We start from the raw sequence: 23012 nt of genomic DNA, 5'->3' as shown, positions 1-23012 counted from the left end.
GGCCGGGGCGGCCCGGGGCGGCGGGCACAGAGGAGGCCGGTTCCCGGGACGCCGCGCCACCCGCGCAGGGCTGCGGGCGCCTCCCCACCCCCCGGCACCGCCGGGCCGCCCGTACCGGCTCTTCCAGGCCGAGACCCGATCCAGCGCCTCCTGCTGCAGCCGGCTGTCCCCGCAGTACAACCCCACCATCACCTGGTCCCACTCGGCCCTGCCCCTCCACGCCACCACAGTCCGCAGCGCCTTGAGCCGCCTACGGGCCACGGCCGGCGACGGCCGCCGCCAGGCCAGCTCGCCGCGGCCCGCCATGCCGGCCCGCCGCCGCCCGCCAATCACCACCGAGACCCGCCTCCTGCTGCTGCTGCTGCCGCTGCTGCCGCGGCCCGCCTCCCGCCTCCCGCCAATCAGCGCCGAGAGCCACTTCCTCCCACCGCCCGCCTCCCGCCAATCAGCGCCGAGCCCTACCTCCTGCCGCGGCCCGCCTCCCGCCTCCCGCCAATCAGCGCCGAGCCCTACCTCCTGCCGCGGCCCGCCTCCCGCCTCCCGCCAATCAGCGCCGAGCCCTACCTTCTGCCGCGGCCCGCCTCCCGCCGCCCGCCAATCAGCGCCGCGGCTGCGCGAGCAGGGCGTGGGAAACGTCTGGGCCTTGCGGCGGCGCGGCGCGGCGGCGGCGCCTGCGGGCTCGTGTGGGGCCGTGTGGGGCCGTGGAGCCGGGCGTCGGGGTGTGGCTGGCCCTGCCCGGCCCTGCCCGAGGGCGCCGGGCCCCCTCCCGCGATGTGCTGTGGTCCGTAGCCGGAGGGGCTCGCCTGTTTTGAGGCAGGGGCAGGGCGGACGTGTTCAGCCAGGTGTCGCCGAGGGGCGGCGAGATGTGGCTGGGGCCAGGGCGAAGGGAGAGGGCTGAGGAGGATTTCAGGGCCGGATGGCGGAGTTGGAGGGGTGCTGGGCACAGCCCCTGCGGCAGGGATGAGGGCAAGCAGACGCTTGCCAGGGAATAACGTGGGGCTCTGTGCTGTATCTGCCGGATCCCACTGGACTCGGCGCTGGTGGGAAGGTAGGGCTCGCGCTGGCCCTAAAGGAAGAGGGAGAGACAGCGCTCCTGGCTCGAGCAGGCTGCATCATGTGGGTGCCTGGTGTATTCCTGACCTCCTAGCTGTGGCTGCATGTCTCAGTTCTTGCAGCAGACTTAACTGCTCTTCTCTCCAGTTTATTGCAAAATGCTGCACCTAGGCAGGATTTTGCAATAAACTGGATCAATAAAATGATTCAGGTTATACATTTTTTTTTAGGAGGGTTTTTGTTTAACTCCCCTTTTCACTGATCAGTTTACATGATCCCAGGAACATGCCTGTGTTACAGATAAGAGGAATCAGAACTGCAGCGCAGGATTAGAAATAAGCACTGGAGCTGGATGTCTGCAGAAGTTGTTTACACTGGCTTTGCCGGTAGAAAAGCTACGCCTGCAGGTTCTGGTACTATCTCTGGCACCTAAAGAGGTCATTTGGGGGAGAAGGGACTGCACTGCTGCCTTGGGTCAAATTCCCAAGGCTCTACTTATAATGCTATTTTTTCAAAGTTACTTTAAAACAGACCTGAATTTAAAATGCCCCCCCCCCCCCACACACACACACACACCTTTTATGTTCTGATTAGTTTGAACCTTTAATTTGGGTCAGTTCCTTGATGTAGTTCACTATGGGACATACATTGCTTGTACAAGCACAAGAGGTTGGAGGAAGAAGAGGCTCGCAGGGAAGGGAATAAGCAAGTGCAACAGGTGGGACTGCCTGGTTCAGCTGCAGTGCTGCATTAAGCTATTGTGAATCTGTTCTAAATTACACTTTAGTTGCTCGACTGCTTTTTTACCTCACACTGAGTCAAGTAATGCAGGCTGTTGTGGGACTACTCAAATGCAAAACTGATTTTGTGACTCTAAATGAAAGAAATAAGAAATTTTAATGTAAAGTATTTTTCTCTAGCTTCCCGTGGCATAGAAATCCTAAATATTGTGAAATTCTGAACTCCTTAGGCAGCTCACTGGCTGTATTTGTATTGATATAGTCACCTGCACATGAGTAAATTTCTTACGATATATTATGTGCCATCAGGTTGTGTGGTGTACCATTAATATTGCTGTAACTTGACCAGTAGTCTGCCAGTTTGGTTGGCAATTTGATAGGTTGGTTATTCTTCTGTAACAAGAAGATGAGTTTGTTGAAAAAGTCCTGGAAAGCTAATTCTAAAAATACTCAGCCAGCTCTATGTGGTACACTGAGCACTTCAGTGTGAGTAAGAAAGCCAAAGAGAAACAAGGGTATGTGTGAATCCTTTTCTTTAAGGCTTTTTTCCTCTGAGCTTCGGTGAGTTCTGCAGGGAGCCTGAGAAGTAAGGCTTCTACCTAGGCATTGAGCTAGGAGCTGTTTTGACTGAACCATGCCGAGAACCAAGCAGTAGATCAGAGTGGTGGTGAGGGAGAACAAAGGACGTACGCAACTCGGTTGGCATGAAAGATGCTGCTCATTCCATAATCCTTTGTCTGTTTGATTCCCCTACTAAGCCACTTATGTGGGGGTTGCCATACACTACAATTCTATAGAGTCCTCCGTTTTGACTCTGTCTGTATTCATTAGGGCTATTTATTGTTCCTGTGTGGAATTGTTAAGCTTCAGAAGTGCAAGCTTAAAAAATAAAACTAGTCAGTTGATGTGAAGGCATTTTGAGATCCCTTCGCATTGTCATTCATACCAAAAATTTCTTACGCAAAAATAGTTTTACAAATGCACTTACCAAAAGAGGAAGCACCAGTGATGCACTAACACAGTTCTGTATATAGAGGACTGTTTCTTATTTTTTTCTGTTGTAGATAAAAAATGCTTATAACTTTATCAGTTCATTCTTTTATTTCACAGTTCAGCTTCCATCAGTACTTTTAACAGGTATTGAGTGTAATGTTAGACTGCCCCTCAGCTAGAGTGACGAGCGTTTTTCCTTCTAAAGTCCCTCTGTTAAATTACGACATTGCCTCATATTCAGCTGGGTTATTAGTGAAGTAGTATCTGTTTTCTCCCAGAGGGATTGAATGAAGAAGTCTCAGTTCACAAAGTTCTAGCATTAAATGGAGCCAGAAGTCTTTGCATTACCTCAAAAATGTCATTGCAAAATATGTCCCAAGGTTGGGATGCTGTTACCTGGCAACTGATTACTGTCTGTCTGAATGCCTGTGATAGAGTGACTTATGTCCAGTTGCTGTAGTATCTGATTTTTGCCTGAATTATCAGGCAATGCTTTGTGTGAGTAAATTGGGAATTGCTGTGCAGAAAACGAAGGTTATGGGGTGTATTCTGTCTTTTCTTTCAGTGCTCTATATTGAGTTCAAAATTGAGATAGGTGAACTGAACGCTCCACCAGTGTTACAGCTGTGTGTCCTTTTCTGCAGTAGGCAAGATCACCACCAGCATGACTGAGTGTTTCCATTGGAGCCCTCTGGTATGGTATACTGTTATGCCTTTATATCTAGATAAGTAGTTGAATCAGCAGGCAGCAAGCGATTGCCAATGAGTTCCGATAGGGCAGTAATTTTCAGTGGCTCTTGGTTTTGTTTGATTCACGTTCTAAGGAGGGATTTGACTTAATTTGTTATGTCTGATATTCCCTAGAAGGAGGAGTACTTTATAATTACATTCTATATATTATAATACATGAAACTGCAAACTTTGTTAGTATAAATCCCTGTGTGTGCATTTTATCCTTGGGATGTTTCAGAGTTGTGGATTATCTTTCTGTTGTTTTTTCACCTTTTAGAGAGATATCTGCTAGTGCTTGCTTTCTGATTTGGCAGTGGATGTTATGGAATCAGAATGGTTTTGGCAGGATACAAAGCTCTTAAGATTCTGAATGGTTCTTGGGCTGCAGATACCTCCAAGGAATTGTCTGCAACATCACTTCATTTAGACTTACTGTTGAAAAATGTATGCCTTATGTTTGCCAAGTTACTTGAATTTGCTTTAAATGCTAGGCAAACTTGCAGTGAAAATATCAGACTTTATTCTTGCAAAACGATGGGTTAAAATTTTCATTACAAAACTGGAAACACAGTTATATAGAAAGGCTTAAAATAATAAAACGCAAACTTGGATTATGGATGACAGTACAGTTCCTGCTTATTTTTTTTTCAGTGTCTAGTTAGCCTGGTTGGGAGAATTAGGATGAATGTTATCTTGGGAAAGCAGCTTCAAAGAACAGTCTTTTAAAAATCATTTTAATCTCTAAATATACCAGGTTATGTATTCAGTAACAGACCCTGTATTAAACTGAGGTTTCTTTATTCTATTGGTTAAAAAATTGCTTACTTTGCATTGACTTCATCCTATCTGTAGGCCTTACAATGCTATCTTTATTGAACTGACTAGAAGGTATCAAAATGTGAAGTCAGAACAGCTTGACTTCAGTAAGTATCTTGTCAGATAACAATGTCAATACAACTTCATTAGTTTGAACGTGCTCCAGTTGTAACACATCATAAAGTTTATTACCTTATTCCCTAATTAATAAAAAAAGATGTCTTCTATATCTAAGATTAAATTATTCACGTACAGTTCTATCCAAATTAAGCAAACAAGTCTAATTGCCTCCTACTGATTTTAATAAAATTCCTAAAACCTAAATACATAGGTGACATAACTGAACTTTCTATTTAGCTGGGAGTCCCTTCTGCATTAATGTTTGGCTTTAAATTCCTGTTTTTGAGGAGGGTTTAGACCATTAAAGCAAAGTTTGCTGAAGTCTGTTGAGCTGCTCCTGAAGGCTGTCACCAAGAGACACAATCCAAAGGAGTTTATGCTGTGGCAGAAGCAAGAATTGGTGGTGGGCCTGAAAGCAAATAGTACTACTCACAAATGTTAAAGGAGATGCCTCTGAGAAAGAAGCAGAACCAGTCAGAACAGTGAGTGCTGTGGTGAGCTGGGGAGGGTGAGGATTGCAGTGAGTGCTGACTGTTTATGTGGGTCTCCTTTGCTATTTATAGGAGATCATCACCCAGGAGCTGTTGGCTTCAGTATCCACAACAGCATGGCAGGAAGTAATGGTCTAACTCGGAGCTCTAAAGTATGGCATCTCTCACAGATCTGTCATTTGTCCCCTCTTCTTCCAGTGTTTAGCTTTTGACCCTATGTCTTCCAGGTACCTCTCACAGAAGTGTACCTCTTTTACTGGGTTTGACTAACCAAGTAAACCTAGTTGTCTGACAAATTTAGCTTCACCTCAGCTCTGCAAAACTGAACGTGTGCTTCTCTCTTTTTTTTCAGCCAGTTAAAGCTATTGTCAACATAAGAGACAAATCGGAGCTTCTCAGTGCTACTTTCAGGAGTGTATTCTCTCTGACCTCACTAGCTGCATTGCAAGAACAGGCTTGGGGTACGCTTGTTGCCAAGGTAATGCTGGGAACACTCTGGGGTTACCTTGTAGAGATGTAAAGCACTGAAACAAACCCTTCTCCATTCCAGAAATCTTTGGCTCCATATGGAAAAGGGAGTCATCTTTGTGACTGCAGTCACTAGGGTTCAGAAGCTAAAAAGAGTTCAGCGCTAAAAGAAGTGGTACTTTAGTCTAGACCTTGAGCAGCAATGATGCGCTCCTGTGTTCTTTGTCGATACTGCTAATGGTTGCCTGGGAAATATGAATATATTTTGTAGATAAATAGAACCTGACCTCTTTGGAGAATCTGGGCCCAAAATGCTGATCTGTTGCATCTGGAAGGAGTTGATTGTTGTCCCACTGGAGGCTAGTTTTTTGGACATAATTAGTGAGTCCTTTCCTCTCCTCTTGGGTATGACTCAGCAACAGTCTCAGGAGCACTGACACTCTTCAGCTATTACTGAGGCTTTCTAATGAGATTTTATAATGGCTGAAGGAGCAGCCAGCCAGCAGTTCACCTGGATTAGTAAGGAAAGGGATCATCTGAACCAGAGAGCTTCCTATCAGATTTGGACAGTGTCCTTGCTTGCTTCGCAGGTAATCATCTGTTTGACTAGGTAACAGCTAGGTTTGGGCTATGGAATTCTTCCTCCGGTTTTCCCTATGATTCAGAATCAATACCTTCAGGCTTTGAAGGTGCTCAGTGAGATGCTACAAGGTTTTCTGTTTGAAAGCCCAAGTTATAAGGAGCTCCAAAACACTCTGGAGGTATGCAGGATGGGGTAGAGGAGGACAGATGGGAAAATTGTGCGCAGAGATGGGGATGAGGGCTCTACTCTCAGACAAGCTGATGTGTACAGTCAGAAGTATATGTGAGATTTAAACCTGTAGTAGCACAGCCTGAATACAGTCAGCGTAGTTTGCGTTGAGATGAAGACAGGAAAATTCATGTTATTCTAGACATCCCTTCTCAGTGTGTTCCTGTCTTAATGAGAGTTCTTCTGTTATCCCTACAGTTTGTGGAGCTGTGGCTAGTCTTAAAAGTAGACCATGGTTGTGAGAGGGCAGGGAGCACAACTGCACATCAACTAAAATTCATGTTAGAGCAGCTTTGTTTTGATGTGAGCAATCTGAAGTCTGGCAGAATAGAAGGGTATGCCCAAAACCCCGCATATTGGACTTCATTAGATAGATTTAGGTCTGCAAAAAACAAGTAAGGCTAGGTAGAATGCTGACAGCTAAGTGCCTAGCTGATGGATATGCCTCCCTACACTGCAGTGCTCTGTGAGAGCAGATAAGGTTGGACAATGAAAGGTGTGCTGGACTGAAGAGAAGGGAATGTCCTTTCTACGAGGTTGTATTGCAGCAGTGTCATGATTCATCTGCTGGATCTCTTATGATCATTGCACTTGCCTGGGAGGTGGCTACACTGAGGCCAGAACAGGGGCCTGTCACTCAAAAAGGAATAGGAAAGCCAACAAAAACAGAAGTGCCAAAAAATGGTGGTGCAGCACCAGCGTGTATAGCTATCTTATCTTGGAGAGAGTTGCTGTGAACTTAAGCTGATAATTCTTTCCTTCATTTCTCTCTTTTTTTTCATTAGCCCTTGGAGGAGTTTAGTCACCCAGGGCATGTAGTGGTAGAAATAATTATGTTCTGCAGTGTTTGGCACCATGCTGTGGAAACGATGTATCTACGCTGCGGTGAAGCAGGAGTGTATGTAAAGACACAGAAACCTCTCTCCATTTACCAGTGGAAAATATCTCCGTTTCCTGTGAGCTTATCTCCTCGTCCCCGTGTAAGAGGCTTTTCTCACGGAGGCTACTCTGATTTCTGCAAATTATAATGAACGCAGAATGACTAGACTTCATGACCAGTGAATTTTCCTGATGAAGCTGGGTTTGTTTCTTTGACAAAAACCCTCAGAGCTCTCAGCATGTTATAACTGCAGGAGTGGAGTTGTTACATCTTGTGCATCTAAAGTAGTGTCCTCCTTTGCCTAAAAGACAGAATGCAAGCTGTGGGCAACAGCTGAAAAACAAACAGCAATACATGGCCTCATTGCTAAGGATAGGCCCAGTAGAAAATGTAGAGTATTAAGAGTGAGGTGTAGTTTCTCTTCTCAGCCCTACCAGCAGCTTGGTGTGTGATCTGAGTCAAACCATATTTGATGGCACTTAAGTTTAATCATTTCTAAAGGAATGAGAATAATAACAAAGCAGAAGAAAACTTGTATTTGCATTTCTGTTACAGAGGATAAGTAAGAACTTAGGAAAAAGAACTGGGTAAAGAAGAGCTGAGCCACAGCAGAACATCAACTGAAATCCAGTCCTTCTATTAGCAGAGTTCCCAAATTTACTCCAGTAAAAATGCTTTATAAGTGATATCATGGAAAGGGTATTTCTGTTTATTAATATTTTCTTTCGGATGGTACCTTCCTGAAAGCATTACCTTAACTTCTCCAGGCTTGTATAACATGTAAAAGTAGGCACTTACAAAAATGACTTTAAATGCCTGCCATCCAAATAAGCAGATAAGGAACCCCTTATATACTGTTCCTTAAACGCAGTGCCATGTGCTAATACAGTAAAATTCTAATTGCAGTACAGCTGCTTTCTGCTTTGGTTTGCAGTGAATTGTATAGTTTGTGTTATGAGTACACGATCTTTTTAAAGAATGTCAGGGAAACAGTTTGACCCTAGGTTTCCGAGGAACAGAGTCTCACGTACGTCTAGCAGCAAAATTAATTATTTATTTAAATGATGGTACAGCAGAATAACAGCTTGAGCTGGGTGCCTCTGGGGAGGGACCCCGAACAAAGAAATTTTGGGGTAATTATACTCCTTACAGCCTTATTTCCCTGCCTGCCAGCGACAGTCATCTTCCAGTCGTCTTTACTGAGTCGGTGGTCTCTTTCCTTTTGATTGGTTCACGTCTACATCCCGGGACGGTTGCTATGTTCCTGCTTCATAGTGCCTCATCTTATCTGAAGGTGAACTGTTACCTCTGTCCATTGTGTTCTGTATCTTATCCGAAGGTTAACCGTTACCTCTGTCCACTCTGTTCTGTATCTTTGAGGGCTAGTTCTAGCTGGTTTTGCAGTCGCATCCTCAGCAATATCTCAAGCTCATTAACAATTCACTCCTGTGGCCTGCAGGCTTCATCTACTTTAGGCACTAGTGCTAAGCTGGGCTAGAGCTAAATTAAAACCCTTTTCTAACAAAGAAACAGATGTCATCCTCATGAATGAAAAGGATCAACAGATGAGAATTATTGCAATTATCTTTTTTGTTGAGGTGAGAATAACTTGTTAAAAGGCACATATGGAGATTAGGTATGTCCGTCAGTGTAGGCTGAGGAGGGATGGGAACCATCGTGTCCGTTTCAGCAGATCTGTTGCCAATTAGTGGCAGCATTTGCTATAGAGAATGAAAAAAACTGTAAGTGGAGAGCTCAGTGGCTCATTCTTCTGGATTCACTTGTTCTGAATCAGGAGAGGTGGTGGTTTGCCACCACAGCTTGGTATTCTCAGCTCCTCTTCTCTGAGATTTGACTCTTTTTTTCTGAAAGTGCTCCATAAGCAGATCCCACTTTGATTTACTCAACATCAGCTGTGATTTCCAGTTTCCCAGATAGCTCAGGGTCTAGCTGTGCATTACTTCCAGCCTGGAGGAACTCAAGGGTCTTGGGAGGAGATAGCCACTAATGTGCCCCATCTTTTGCACATAAATTAATTGGTTAGGTTATCTTCCTAGGGAACTAACACAAAAGGAACATCTCTGTTACTGTTCATTTTGTAAAGCTGTCACAGTCCTCTAATCTCTAAGTTAATTATCATTTTGGACTTGAGCCCACCTCAAAGAGCAGAGCATGGATGAGGGCTCTGCAGAGCCTGGTGTTTCAGTCAGGAAAGATGAGTGGTCCAGATTACTCCATGCACTGAAAGTTGCCGAGGACCCCAAACAAGTCTCGCCTTTGTTTTATGCGTGGCAAATTAGTTAGTGACACATTTAGCAAATTGTGAGACATGGTCTGACTCTTGTTTCCAAGGACTGAGCATGTGGTTTCGGGTATGATGCAGGGAGTGGCTTAGCCTGAAGAGAAGTGCAGGGTCTGATGGCAGGGTTTATGAGTGTTCAACTCTCAAAGCTCCTAGTGGGGACAAGAAGGGAGTGAGAAATGGCATGGGTTCCCTGGTAACATCTTTTCACAAGAGGCTTACTTTATTCATAAGGATGCATCTTCTGTCTACCCAGCTGTCCAGAATAATGGATTTCTTCTACGAATCTGAGGAAGAGAGTGTTGTAGATACCATGTGCAAAATACCAGAGATCATATCCTGCACAGGGAGGGCACTGGTCCCATCTCAATTGACATCCCTGTCAACATTCACCCATTCTTTGGGGATGTAGTACTTGGAATCCAGAGCGAATACTTGTACCTTCTTTACTTTCTGTGTTTCCCAAGTAATTCTCTCTTTTGAGCCTCTTCTTTACTTACACTGTCACACATCTTCCAGGAAATACAATAGGATGGCTTATCCACTCTGTCCCCTCGCTGCTGCTGCTTTTAACTGCATCTATTTTTACTGTCATTTAATCTGAGGAGAAATTCCCCAGCACAAGAATCCTTGCTTCTTGTGCTGAGAGGGTGGCCTATGGAAGTTCCTGGGCTCTGATCAGCTGTGGTAAAGTTGCGTCAGCAAATAAATGGTGGACTTACTCTGCAGATTTATTCTATCCTGTGAACTGATATGGCATTCAACAGGTTTTGGTCTTCTCTGTGTATCATTCCCAGGAGAGGAGAGTATTTGCACAGTTAATATTTCTCTTTTTGGATAGCTGATGTGTGGGATAAAGAATCCAGAAAGAAAGACCATGCAGACAGAAGTCATCAACAGCATTGTCCCTCTGCTCTTCCATCTTGTGGATGATAATGATTCTGTGCAAGTGGTAGATGCTGAAGTTGCTTTAATTGTGTTCTCTGACTCCCTGTGGGACGCTGTGAGAATCACCTCCCTTGTACTTACTTCTCTGCGGTGTAGCCCATTGGCAGAGTCACTTTTGACAGACGCTAGAGGATAGTGTGGAAGGAAAGGGCACTGCTTTGAAGGAGGCTTGGTTGTTTTTTTTCCAAAGAGCTGATTACTCCAGCAGGGCCAGAGCCAATTCAGTCCAAATATTTGGAGTGTGAGCCAACAACACAGTGTCCTTGTGTCAGTCTGCAAGTGCTCATAGAGTAAGTGTAAGTTGACCTTAGCTTCTGCTCGCTTTGGCCTTCTCTATGTTGGCCACTGTAAATAACCTTGTATTGTACCTTACTTGAGTTCCTAAAAGTCTTTATCAAGTTCCTGCCCAGATTATGTTTCTTATTTGGGAAAAGGAGGATCACAGGAAGACTCTGAGAAATTAAAGAAAGAGATTACCTAATTTATTCATCACGTTTTGTTTCTGCAGAAATGCAAATTAACTCTCTTCCATTATGTCCAAAGTGACATAACATAAAACAATGATCCACAAGCTGGTATGGAACAGCATCATGGAGACCATGCCATTTGTCTTTGGAAAGTACAGTAGGGCAACTGTAGTTTGCTTGTATGATATAACAATAAAAGAGCTGGTAGCGTAAAGGTAATTGCAGTTCCTTCCTCTTTGCAGACTTTGAGGGCTTAGACCTTTTATTTTTGAATAGAAATTAAATCCTGGGGAATGAGAGGGTAAGTTCTGACAGAGGCTAATGTGGCATCTTCCATGCATTTCCTAATCTTAACTGTACCATTTCAGTTTCACACACTCTCAGACATGGAGTGACCATGCCATTCACATTGCATATTTCATCTTTCTTTTCTTTTCCTAGCTGCAAAATAACTATAGTCATACCTCCCAGTTCCTGTCACAAGCCCTAGGCTATCTTCAAGGTCCAGACATAGTGATGAGAGATGTTGCAGGAATGCTTATTAGTAAGTATTTTAAGTCTTTTCTGAGGTTTCCCTTTTAAGAAAACAAAGTGGTAGATTAAGTTTCATCTCATTGGCCAGCGCACCCAGGGGTCAGAATCACCATTGTACAGATGGGCTATGAATGCACAGATTTTTTCCAAATAAGGGGAGAACTGTAATTCTCTCACCCTGGTTCTTTAACCGAAGCTCTGATGTTATGCTTTATGACCCAGAGTGAATTAATTTTGCAGTCAGTGCCTCAGCTTCTTACATGTCCTCCATTTGAGGAAGAACAGCCAGGAATGCATGAGAGGACTCTTCTGCATAACTGCCTGACATTCAGAAAAGGAAGGCACAAAAGAAATGCAAGGTGTTATTCTGATTTTAGCTTATTCATTCATGTCCTCCTTACACTTGAGTGGTTTCAGCCCAGGCAGTTTATCTAGAAAATGAACATCACTTTAGATAAACTCCAGTGAGCTTGAAGAGTGCATGTTGCTGGGATCTTGATAATAGCTATACCTGTGATGTTTTATCAAAATAAATACTTCATGGTTTGACCCCTTTTCAACTGATGTCTGCCTATTACCTCCAAAAGTTGATAGCCTCAGGTGCCTATTTTTTTTGCGTGGATAGGGATTACATTTGATTCTGTTCTCCTTTCTTCAAGGCCTGTTTTGAAAATATCATGGTATCTGTGTGCTTAAAAGTGGTCATATGGGCCTTCCTGCAGTTGATCTGTTCCGGGCAACATCAGTATCAATAGCAGAGGAGTTTTTAATCTCTATTTGCCTTTTTTTTTTTTTTTTTGGCCCAGCTTTTGCAGAAGTACAGTCTGACTGTGATAGTTCCATAAGGTACATCATGAAGTGCCAGTGTGAATGATTGCATGAACTTGTAAACCTCATTTCGTTCTCCTTGAGAAGCAATTTTTAATTGCTTGTGAGTTGTGTTAAATAACTGGAGAGTATTTGACATGTTTCAGAAACAGTTCGTTTGGATGAAGTAATCTTTCCTGCAACCTATTACTTGAAGTTCTTTATCTCCAGCTTCATGGTGAAGGTTTGGGATGGATTGACAAAGGTGAGAACCCGAGACTAATTTAGGCAGAGCACGAAGGAGGGAGTTGACAGGGTAGTCTCTTCCTTATTCAAGATGGTATATTTGGCCATATGCTTTGCTCACTTTTTTTGGCTGATGTTAGAGCTTCAAAAAACCTCCAAATTAATGGATAAACAAGAGGGGGAGCAGGTAGCTTTGAACTTTTTTTCCAAGTAATGGAGAGAAAAAAAATGAGAAAGGCCTGCGCGCCATTATCTACTCGTTATAGGTTATGTCAAAACTTGTTGAAGCTGTTTCAATTAGTGGTCTTAGCTGCTTCACCATGCAGGTCAAACTTTGGGATGGCTTGTTGTTTTACAGAAGAATATCCTACAAGTCAAAAGAACAGTCTGCCTTTCTCTAAAGGAGTCAGCCAGCTAGCATGCAGGCTAGGAAGGTCTGTAAGTCTTTTGCTAATCTGATGAAAAAGCAAGAACATTGGCTGTGCAAGTTCCACTGTTCATACAGCGATATTGTTCTTCAGCATATGGGCAGTCTGCATCTAGGCAAGTATTGAGTAGTGCTGTTCCTTTCAAGTCTTAATATCTGTTATTAAGCTTGAAGAGGATGGTGAGAGCCAATTGCAACTCACATTTTGCTTCATGGATGTCTGACATCAGAAGAACTGGATGGGTGTCCTTGTTCCAAATACAGAAAGGACTTTTCTGACAGGTGGTGGTGGTATCTTTCAGACTCCTGTTGTCTCCAGTGTTGAGGTTCATTATGGGCAGCTGCAGGCTTTCATGTAGATTGGTTCTCTCTTTCCCCAAGACTGAACTCTAGAAGACTGTAAGCTTTTCATTCAATGTTCAGAGGCAAAATTTCATTTGTCAAAATGTTAATCATCCTCACCAGATTATTATGGACATTCTCTTAAATTTTTATTTTGGAAAGTTAGACGTCCTCTTTTATTCTAGCAAAAATGCAGTTAATGAAGCCACATCAAATTTAGACTAACGTCGGTATGCCTGAGTGCCTAGTTCAGAGCATGTGTATCTGACCATGAGTGCATGGGAGAAAAATCTAGAACTTCTGCACTGTACAAAAAGTTTATTTTGTTAAAAACAAAAGAAGATAGGAATGAAATGCTATAAAAATTGTGAGACTAAAAAATAAGAAGCTAGCTGAGACTTCTGGATTTAGTCATCAGCAGTTGAAAATATCCTGTGTCTTCAGCAAAGCTGAATGAGTTCTGTTAAAATATCATCTTTGAAAAATGCAGCAAAATTCATTACAGCTGTAACCCTTGTTTCTTGATCTTAAATTTAGGTCAAACTGAAACAAGAGTTCCGTTGCTCAAAAGAGGTGCAAGATTGAGGGAGCAGATTTTATATTTGTTGCCAGACTCCTGCAGCGTCTCATGCAGTGAAAGTGAATTCTTAGAAGATACCAGGCAGGGAAAAAACTTGGAATAGGACCCTGTTCTTTGGAAACAGAGTTGCACTTTTCATCTGCTTAAAAATTATCTGAAAGCACAAGCTGTTTACTGCAATCAAAGGGTCTTATTCAGAGCATAGGAACACCATGTGTAATTTTGCTTTCCAGATTCTTTCTGGTTTCAGAAATCAACAGCAACACAAAGGTTGTAAAATGCACATACTGCAATGCTGTTGAACAGATGGGATCTATCAAACTTGGTCAAATCAACTGGTCCTGCTTCCAGATCCTCAGAGACATAGCAGAGACTAAATTAAAAGGGATATTTCTCATTCTTTTGAGAGAGAGAGAGAGAGAGAGAGAGAGAGAGAGATATGTGAAGAGTTTGATGTCTGTTATAGAAAGAAATGTAAGAAAGCAAGGACTGAAACAGCACAAATTTCACATGCTTCACAGGCTTTCGCAGTCTGGATCAAAGGAGAATTTTGCTTGTGCTGTTTGCCCTCCTTGTGATGTCTGACTAAGAGGTTGCTAAATACAGGGTTGGAGGTGGGTGAGCAAAGATGGCTAGTTGCCCCGAAAGTCCCACACAAGATTGGCAGCAATTTGCCATACCTGCTTCTGCAGCCTTGCTATGGTGTTGGCTGAGAGAAGAGACCAGGACTGTCTGTGGTGTCCCTGTACTACACTGGAAATCCAGATGCTTACTGTAGGTGAGGTTGCTTGTACCTGCAGGTTAAATGACAGTGGGGAGTTAGGAACCAGACTGCTATCTAGCTAAAAAGGTCCAAGTGGAAAACGTCTTTTCAAAAAGAAAAGAGATTTCAATGTGTTAAGGTGATAGAGGTAGTGAATTAAAATGAGTAATCCAGCCGGATGGGCTATCTGATAATGCTTCCTCTAAAGAGATATGGACCTGCTTTTCACCTGAATACCTGAAAAGGAAACCCCACAGCCTTCCTGCATATTCTTGTTCTGTCTGGGAGTAAGGAAATTTATTTTTTTACTTATTTCTTTGCAGAGAATTTGAAGTAGGCAGAAGGTATACCTAGAAACGGCCTTGGAAGGTCAGCTGAAAGGCAATTTCACACATAGCTCATTGTGACAGCGCATCTTTCTTGACTGGGATCAACAAGTATATGCTGACCTCTTTCCTGGAGTAATCACTGACAAAATCACACTTAAAATCTGTGGGTGCAAAAGATTAGCTTTGGGGCCTCCAGAAATGAAGAGAAAGCCCTTTAAACTGAAAGATGAGGGAGAGTGACAAGAAGGTGGGAGGTCAATTTATTTTTTTTGTTTGTTTCTGTGTTTTCTTCTGTTGTTTTCAATGTTACTTTTTAACTTAAACTTGAATAAAGCACAGCCAAAAAAGGACCATGCTCTCTCTGCCTTTTTGTGACTCAGAAATTTAATCTCTAATTATCCTAGGACATTTGAACTCCACATAGTTCCCAAACACCATTGCCCTTTGAGGTTGTTAGAAGAGCAGCAGGTGGCAGAGTAGTCAGGAGCACATCTGGCCTGGCAGTTGTTGCCTTGTTTGTGTGTTATTCCCTGGAGCAGGGAGAGTGGCCGCTGATAGGGCAGAGCAGGAGGGAGAGGGGCCTCTTCATCTTTTCTGTGCTATTGGCTGGTTTTGTTTTCTGGCATCTACGAGGCTTAAGCTTTGGCAACTAGCCACTGAACATCCTGTTTTCACTGAATTTGTCTCTGTTCTTCCCAGTCTCTCCTCCTTTCCTCTGGTTGCGGAGCTGCTGCAGTAGCATCAAGGTAAGAATATGAAATACCACTTTTTGGCTCATTTTTCACATGAGGATTTGTATATTTGAGAGAGAAGCATCCGGCATTCTAAGCAAATAAAAGCAAGTTTATCTGGGGGGGTCTCAAAAAAAAAAAAAAAAAAAACCACTGTGCTCTTTTACAGCTAGGAAGCAGAAGCCAATAATGCAGCTCCAGGTTTGCTGAGTACTGAATTAATCTAACCTGCTTAGAATCCGTGTGTTTGTATTCCTGTGCAGCAAGTGCTAAGCACTCTCTGCATACTTGCTGTCCTTAAGCCCAATCCTGCTCTTACTGAGGTTAATGGAAGTTTAGCACTGACTTTAGGGAACGCCTTACATGCGTTGGGACAGTCAGGACAGCAGATGGGCAGTAATTCTTTTGTGCCATGACTGCATGACTGAGCTGCAGTTTCTAGCCTTTTCTGATGAAGCTGAATGAGGTGTTGTATGTAGTTCTTCACTTCCGGGAGTCTCCACTGGGGCAGAGCTTGTTTCCTTGCAGATCCTGGATGGAAAGTTTTGTTGCAGAAGTGACCTGTGACTCCTGTATTGTGCAGGAGTAAAGAGTGACAACTGGAGGTCCTGTGTGCATGGTATCAGCACGCTGAGCAGCAAGTAAGAGAGCCCAGGCAGGAAGGAAAGACAGATTTGCAAAAGCTCTGTAACAAGAAGAGAAGAGTCAGAACTAGAAATGTAGGGGCTAAGAGAGGATTGGATGGAAATGTGTAGGAAGGAAGGGGAATCAAGGGGTACATATACTCAGAAATGGATACGTATGGGTGAGAGAGAGCACCAGTCCCTTTCTGAAGCATTCCTTGCCCTATTCTGCACCTATCCTCCATGCTCCTGGGGCTACAGAGATATTTGGTCTCACTCCCCTCCTGGAAGAATGATCATAAAGCATGGCATCAGTTTCTTCTAGGTATATCGGATTTTGGAGAGCGAAGCAAGGGATGTATTACAAGAAAAAGGAAGCTGAACATGCTTTCCAGTGCTTGGGGCCTTTGCAGCAGGGTTTGTTGCTATTCTAAGGTGTCTGCCAGCCCTGAAGGAGGAGGCAGTATGTTGTTCTGTGTTTTCCTCTAGTTCAGGAATCTTGTAGATAGACTCCAGGTAAGAAGCAGCTTCCTGCACATGGGAATATGGTTTGGCTCAATGGGACTCTGTACAAGGAAGACTCATGGAGAAAAACAGAACTCGGACAGCCCAAATGTTCCCTCCAGGCAGCAGGATTTCTTGCAAAGTCTGCTCTGGCAGGCTTAGCACATGAGATGATATCTAAAAAGTCTTTTGGAGAATAAGCTGCTGCTGACTGTTCTACCCCCTTGGCACGTGAAGTTCTCTGCAAGGAACTGTGCTTGTGGAGAGAGGAATTGGAGGTGAGGGAGTACAGAAGGGGGGAGACAGTGGAGTGAATATCCTCAGAATGAGAACTGGCACCTTTCTTTTGCCTCAAATGAATTTATTGCAATGGGTATTTACAGTATATGAACAAACCCAATGAAACAGACTCTGGACTGCATGTTCTTTCCCCATGGGAAGAGGTTGAGAGGGAGAGCAATGCACAGCAGATGTTTGTCATTCTGTTTGATGCAACTCCTGAAAAGTGCTCAGACAATATGACAAAGGGAGCAGAGCCTAGGAACAGGCACTGAACAGGATGGAGAAGGGCAGAGGGGTCTTCTTCCCGATAGGAGATTCAGGTTTCAGGTATGAAATGTGCTTTAAAGGCACTGAAATGAAATACCCTTGAAAACCTTCCTGCTCCAGAACTTTACTTGCTTTGCTTCTTTTAATCTGTGTTCTCTTTTTCACTGAAGAGAAACAAAAGCCTATGAGGACTTGTGCCTCCCTGCTCACAGATGGAAGACACCAAGGAAAAAATTATCCTGAATGTTGGAGGAATCAGATATGAAACATACAGCAGCACTCTCCGCACCTTCCCAGGGACCAAGTTGTGCAGCCTTACGGAGCCCCATGCCCCAAGCATCTATGACTATGATCCCACCGCTAAGGAGTTCTTTTTTGATAGGAGTGCTGAGATCTTCAGCTATGTATTGAACTACTATAGGACCAAACGTCTGCACTGCCCCATAGATATCTGTAGGTCAGTCTTAGAAGAAGAGCTGGCCTTCTGGGAAATAAGTGAGACACAGCTAGCATCCTGCTGCTGGCTGAAGCTGAATAACAAAGAGGTGCAGACAGAGGAGTTTCACACTTGGGATGAAAACGATCAAGCTGATGACCAGTGCCTCGTAGTGCAGACGGAAAGAATGGATTTCAGCTGGAGAACCAGGTGGCAGCCAAAGATTTGGTCTATCTTTGAAAAACCCTTTTCCTCTTTCAGTGCTAAGGTAATATCCCTGGAGATGCACACAGCCTTTGTCCTTTGGGATTACTGGAGTGTGTCCATGAAAGATGCTAAAGAGTTTTTAGCTTTGGTGTGCATGTTTGGAGTCCAGATTGAAAAAATAGATATCTCAGAACCGTGACTCTCCTTCACTGATACTTTGACAGTAGAAATGAATTACTTACTCATCAAGGCGTCTTCTAGTTTTTACAACTGAAAACTCACCATGAGGTTTTGGTGCAGGTGTGCATTCCCTCAGAAGCTGTGGGACTGCATCTCACAGCTGTGGTGGTCTCCCTGATGAATGCACCATGTTGGGCCACATACGTGCATAAAGAGTGGGGAGAGTGTATGTCCAGCTGAACCTGTTCTTGTGGCTGTAGGAGGTGACATGAAACTGTAAATCTCAGGTCTTTCACAGGACAGCACTTCTTCCCATAGGCAGACAGTAATAGATGTCTAGCTAGAGCAGGGGGATAATCTGACTTTCCCTTCCATCTCTACCCACCACAACCAAAATGAGTGTGTCCTTAAGAAAAACCTGGGGGGTTGATATTATTCATCAAAGTACTTAAGCTGTGTGTCCAAATATTGTATCTGTGAATGGTTTTGAAAACAAAACATGGGTAAATATGTGATAACATGCACATAGATTACCCTCCTCTGATGGACAGTAGTCTAGTGATGTTGTTTTCATTAAAGTTATTCCTGATTTATTCAAGCATAGGGTCACAGCTTAAGGAGTCAGAACTGAGCTCAGTGACTGACTTCCTAACTACCAGCAATTAAAGGTACATCCTCTAGTGTTTGGTGAATCAGGTGTCTGACATCTCCAGGAACTGGGAGCCTGTAGGATAGAGCTCAAGGTTTCTTCTTTGCTTGTGTTGTCTATCATATCCCCTACTTTCCCTTTTCTTGGGCTGGAGGCTAAGCTACTTAATAGTTGCACGATATCTGCATATTCTTGATTTCTGCTTGGTTTTCAGTGTGTGGGAATGAAGGAAAATTCTCAGTTCTCAACTTCGTTTTGGGGCTGTTTTTTTAAACAGTACTTGCTTTCCAGGCAACACCTGCTTTTTTGGCTCATCAGCTCCATTTGCTAGGACTAAGTACTTGTTCGTGCACTAAATATAACTAATTAGTTCCTTAGTGCATTTCAGAATCTCTGTCTTCTCATTAACAGACACATCTTTTTTTCTCCCCTTCTTGTCCCTACACAAAATGCATGTGCAGCCTCTCTTTTGAAAGGTCAGGCATGTGGAACAACATATGCAAGGTGGAGACTGCAGAGGCTGTTTTCTGCTGTTTCAGCATTTCTGGAGTCAACATTTAGTGCTGGAGAGGCCCTTAGTGTGAGTCTGTCCATGTTACTCCAGCTGTCAGACATGTTTCCCCTTCCCTACAAACTTGGATGTAGGAGTTCTTTTTTTTTTTTCCTTGACCCCAATCTTCTATATGCTTTTTCAAGCCTAGAAGGGAGAAAATATGTGTCTGTGCAGAACAACTCTTAGCAGAGCATTTGAAAAATGTTAGTTTGGATCATTCTGTGCCTGTGGAGGGGATCCTGGGCTTGAGGTGGGGCAGTGAGGTAATGTCATACCCATTTGTTGCACTAATGGTGTGTATATCCTTTCCTCCCTCTGCAGTGCCTGGCTTTTGTTTCTCTGCTGTTCATCATTGGAATTGTCATCATATTCTGTGAGGAGACCAAGGCACAATTTGAGTTCTTCACTGCTAACTTCACCTTTGTTGGCCATTCTGAGGTTGCCCACAACTACCATGAACCCTATTACCACCAGGCTGCCTACTTGCTTCATCTGGAGCTTTTCTGTGTCCTTTGGTTTACTTTCGAGTTCTCTGTGAGATTTTGTGTCTGCCCAGACAAAAAGAAATTCTTCCAGAATCCCCTGAACATGGTTGACTTCCTCTCCCTCTTCCCAGTTTATATTGAACTCTTTGTGGATGGGCAGATTCAGAGAACGCCAAGTTTGGGGCTTTGGCTGGGCTTTATTCGCATTGTCTATCTCCTCAAACTCCTGAAGATATCCAAGCTGATAGAAACCCCACTGATCCTCAGAGTTCTATCCTACACCCTCAAGTCTATCCTCCGAGAGATCTGCATCCTGCTGATGATTTTGGCCTTTGAGACCCTTTTCTTTGGCTCTCTCTTTTTCTATGGGGAGTTGCTTTGTAGCAGTCCTTCCTACGCAGGGGAGCTGCACTTCACTGACATTTTTGTTTGCTTCTGGTGGGCTCTGATCACACTCACTACAGTGGGCTATGGAGACATCATCCCTCTCACCACTGTTGGCCAAGTGATGGCAGCCTTAGCTGCGGTATTTGGCATGTTAACTATTATCATCCCAATCCCCATTTTCCTGGTGAAATTTAAAAGCTATTATGCCATCGCTGTCTTCAAACAGAAGCTGAAAAGGTGCAGGAACCATTAACCTTATTGATTTTAGAGCTTCTGTCCCCCTTTGCCCTTGAGCAATAAGCCTTCAGCATAGCTTATTCTCTTTGGTGGGAAGAGAGAACGTATAGTCCCTGCTGCATTTACTTGCTGAACAACTGATCAGACCTGTTGAATTCCATGGGTCTTTCCCACGTTGTACCTCATCCCATGCTCTTTTATGTGCCACAGTGTGTCTCTCTCTGTCTCTCTCTGTCTCTCTCTGTCTCTCTCTGTCTCTCTCTGTCTCTCTCTGTCTCTCTCTGTCTCTCTCTGTCTCTCTCTGTCTCTCTCTGTCTCTCTCTGTCTCTCTCTGTCTCTCTCTGTCTCTCTCTGTCTCTCTCTGTCTCTCTCTGTCTCTCTCTGTCTCTCTCTGTCTCTCTCTGTCTCTCTCTGTCTCTCTCTGTCTCTCTCTGTCTCTCTCTGTCTCTCTCTGTCTCTCTCTGTCTCTCTCTGTCTCTCTCTGTCTCTCTCTGTCTCTCTCTGTCTCTCTCTGTCTCTCTCTGTCTCTCTCTGTCTCTCTCTGTCTCTCTCTGTCTCTCTCTGTCTCTCTCTGTCTCTCTCTGTCTCTCTCTGTCTCTCTCTGTCTCTCTCTGTCTCTCTCTGTCTCTCTCTGTCTCTCTCTGTCTCTCTCTGTCTCTCTCTGTCTCTCTCTGTCTCTCTCTGTCTCTCTCTGTCTCTCTCTGTCTCTCTCTGTCTCTCTCTGTCTCTCTCTGTCTCTCTCTGTCTCTCTCTGTCTCTCTCTGTCTCTCTCTGTCTCTCTCTGTCTCTCTCTGTCTCTCTCTGTCTCTCTCTGTCTCTCTCTGTCTCTCTCTGTCTCTCTCTGTCTCTCTCTGTCTCTCTCTGTCTCTCTCTGTCTCTCTCTGTCTCTCTCTGTCTCTCTCTGTCTCTCTTCACAGAAAGAGTCTGTGATGCTGCATTAAGGCCTGAACATGCACCATGTAGCACAGTAACATGCTCTGAGGCCGCAGTGGGTCCCTCAGCTGGTGCACAACCCATGATGCCAGCTCTGCCCTCTATCACCTTACAGGCCAAAAATCTCATTTTACACGCTGGGAAAAAAGATTTGTGCAGGGTCCTGAACTGAAACTGGGGAGGAATCAGGGATTTTTTAACAATGTTCTGTTGCCATGTTTTATTAATGAGGCCAATCCATCCAATGTGCCTGCACTCACACACTGGTGTAAAGAAGGGAGCAGGCTAAATTGGACATCTGTGGTCCTGAGAGCCAGCATTGTTCATTAGCCTGCTTTGTGGGCTCACAGGAATTGTTGTAGCATTCAGCATTCAGCAACAAGGGAGCCCTCCAACTGCAAATCCTTTTGGGCTCTGCTGAAGTCAATAGCAATGTTTCCTTGGCCTCAGTGAGATCAAAATTTCATTGGCCACTTCCAGTTAATCAGCACTTAAAGATTTTTATGTAACAAAATCACTGAGCTATTAGTCAAAATATCAATGTAGTTTTTGCTTTCTTGTTCTTCTAAAAGGAAGAACATAATCTGAAGTACTTGGCATAATTTTAATGACATTTATTTCCTTAAGGCATAGTTATAAAATAGAAATATTTAACTTTTAACTGGATAGCCTTAATTGTTACATATATTTTAGTTTGAAATAACAAACATTGTTGAGGTATGAAAAAAATAATCGCATCCCATTGTTAATATAGTAGGGGTGATGACCTAAGATTATTTTGTTTAATAATTAAAAATTGCTGTATACAATAACACTTATGTATTTAAATTCCATTAAGACTATATTTTAATTGCAATATTGATTGATTTTTGTCTGTCAGTGTGATTTTTATATTCAGGATAGCATTTTAAAGCTGCTTTATTTTTATTGAAACATCAGATAACTTCCCCATATTCCAATGCAATTACAATGAATTAGCTTTCTTCTAAGGACAAAAAGAAAAATCCTGCGAAACATTTCAGGCATGAAGCCTGTGAAGTTGGAGACACTCTGGCAATGGAAGGAAGCTATTGTCCTGCACACAACTTTGTTGTGGCCAGAGTAGAGAGGACCAGCAGGGCAAAGTCGCACATACTGGTGCATAATCAGAGCAAAATCATTTAGCTAATCAGAGCAAAAGTTGTGTTATGTTAGCTACAGACATATATAGACTTCTTGGAAATTCACATGAATTGCAGCAGTTTAGCAGAGATTTGCCATGCCTGTTCTCAAGCTTTCCCCAGTACTTGAAAGGATCCGTGATATAATCAGAGACCCTGACTCCCATTTTAAGAATGCAAGTCAAATCCACTGGGACATTTATGTTTTATTGTCTGTGAATTTAGGAGGTGATTTGGAGTGCTGCAGTGGTTCTCTTTGCAGTGCTCATCTCTGTGTTTAGCCAGCTCCTCTGGTCTACTCTTTCAGCAGGTGTTCCACAGTAGACAGGTTTTTCCACCAATGGGGAGAGTAGCTTTCAAAGCTGCCCCCAGTAGAGGGTGCTCCCTAACAGCACGTGGCACGCTTGTTTCTGTGCAGGAAGCATGGTGTGAACATCAGAACTGGTCGCTATGCTGCTCTGTAACGCAACTCCATCTAGTCCCAAACGTACCTTCCTTTCACATCAATTAGGCCCTGTTCCCATGTGTC

General features: G+C 43.7%; 2 protein-coding genes across 10 annotated transcripts in view; one reads left to right on the top strand and one right to left on the bottom strand.

Annotated features, from left to right (window-relative positions):
* LAS1L (LAS1 like ribosome biogenesis factor) overlaps positions 1 to 389 on the bottom strand; it is a 33662-nt gene extending 33273 nt beyond the window's left edge. Inside the window, exon 1 of one of the 3 annotated variants that reach the window (XM_068957246.1) lies at positions 116 to 389. In XM_068957246.1, coding sequence (XP_068813347.1) covers positions 116 to 306 — 191 coding nt within the window. In that variant the 5' untranslated portion in view covers positions 307 to 389. The remainder of the gene's footprint in view (positions 1 to 115) is intronic. The other 2 variants (XM_068957248.1, XM_068957247.1) reach the window with 2 other exon arrangements.
* A 261-nt stretch (positions 390 to 650) lies between these two features.
* On the top strand, positions 651 to 22179 carry LOC104145666 (voltage-gated potassium channel KCNC1-like). 7 transcript variants are annotated; one of them, XM_068957192.1, is made up of 10 exons: positions 651 to 781; positions 3352 to 3480; positions 4742 to 4936; positions 5018 to 5172; positions 5298 to 5423; positions 11263 to 11365; positions 12330 to 12427; positions 15549 to 15595; positions 17427 to 17960; positions 19603 to 22179. In XM_068957192.1, the coding sequence occupies exons 9-10, from the start codon at positions 17469 to 17471 to the stop codon at positions 20404 to 20406; spliced, it is 1296 nt and encodes a 431-aa protein (XP_068813293.1). In that variant the 5' UTR covers positions 651 to 781; positions 3352 to 3480; positions 4742 to 4936; positions 5018 to 5172; positions 5298 to 5423; positions 11263 to 11365; positions 12330 to 12427; positions 15549 to 15595; positions 17427 to 17468; the 3' UTR covers positions 20407 to 22179. The 7 variants fall into 7 exon arrangements, with proteins under 7 accessions (XP_068813293.1, XP_068813296.1, XP_068813298.1 ...); XM_068957193.1 differs by lacking the exons at positions 11263 to 11365; positions 12330 to 12427 and having other exon boundaries at positions 714 to 781; positions 4745 to 4936; XM_009677300.2 differs by lacking the exons at positions 651 to 781; positions 11263 to 11365; positions 12330 to 12427 and having other exon boundaries at positions 2560 to 3480.
* Positions 22180 to 23012: the final 833 nt, after the last annotated feature.

The sequence above is a fragment of the Struthio camelus genome, chromosome 11 (assembly GCF_040807025.1).
Source record: "Struthio camelus isolate bStrCam1 chromosome 11, bStrCam1.hap1, whole genome shotgun sequence".
Taxonomy (NCBI): Eukaryota; Metazoa; Chordata; class Aves; order Struthioniformes; family Struthionidae; genus Struthio; species Struthio camelus.
This window is presented reverse-complemented; position numbering and strand designations above follow the sequence as displayed.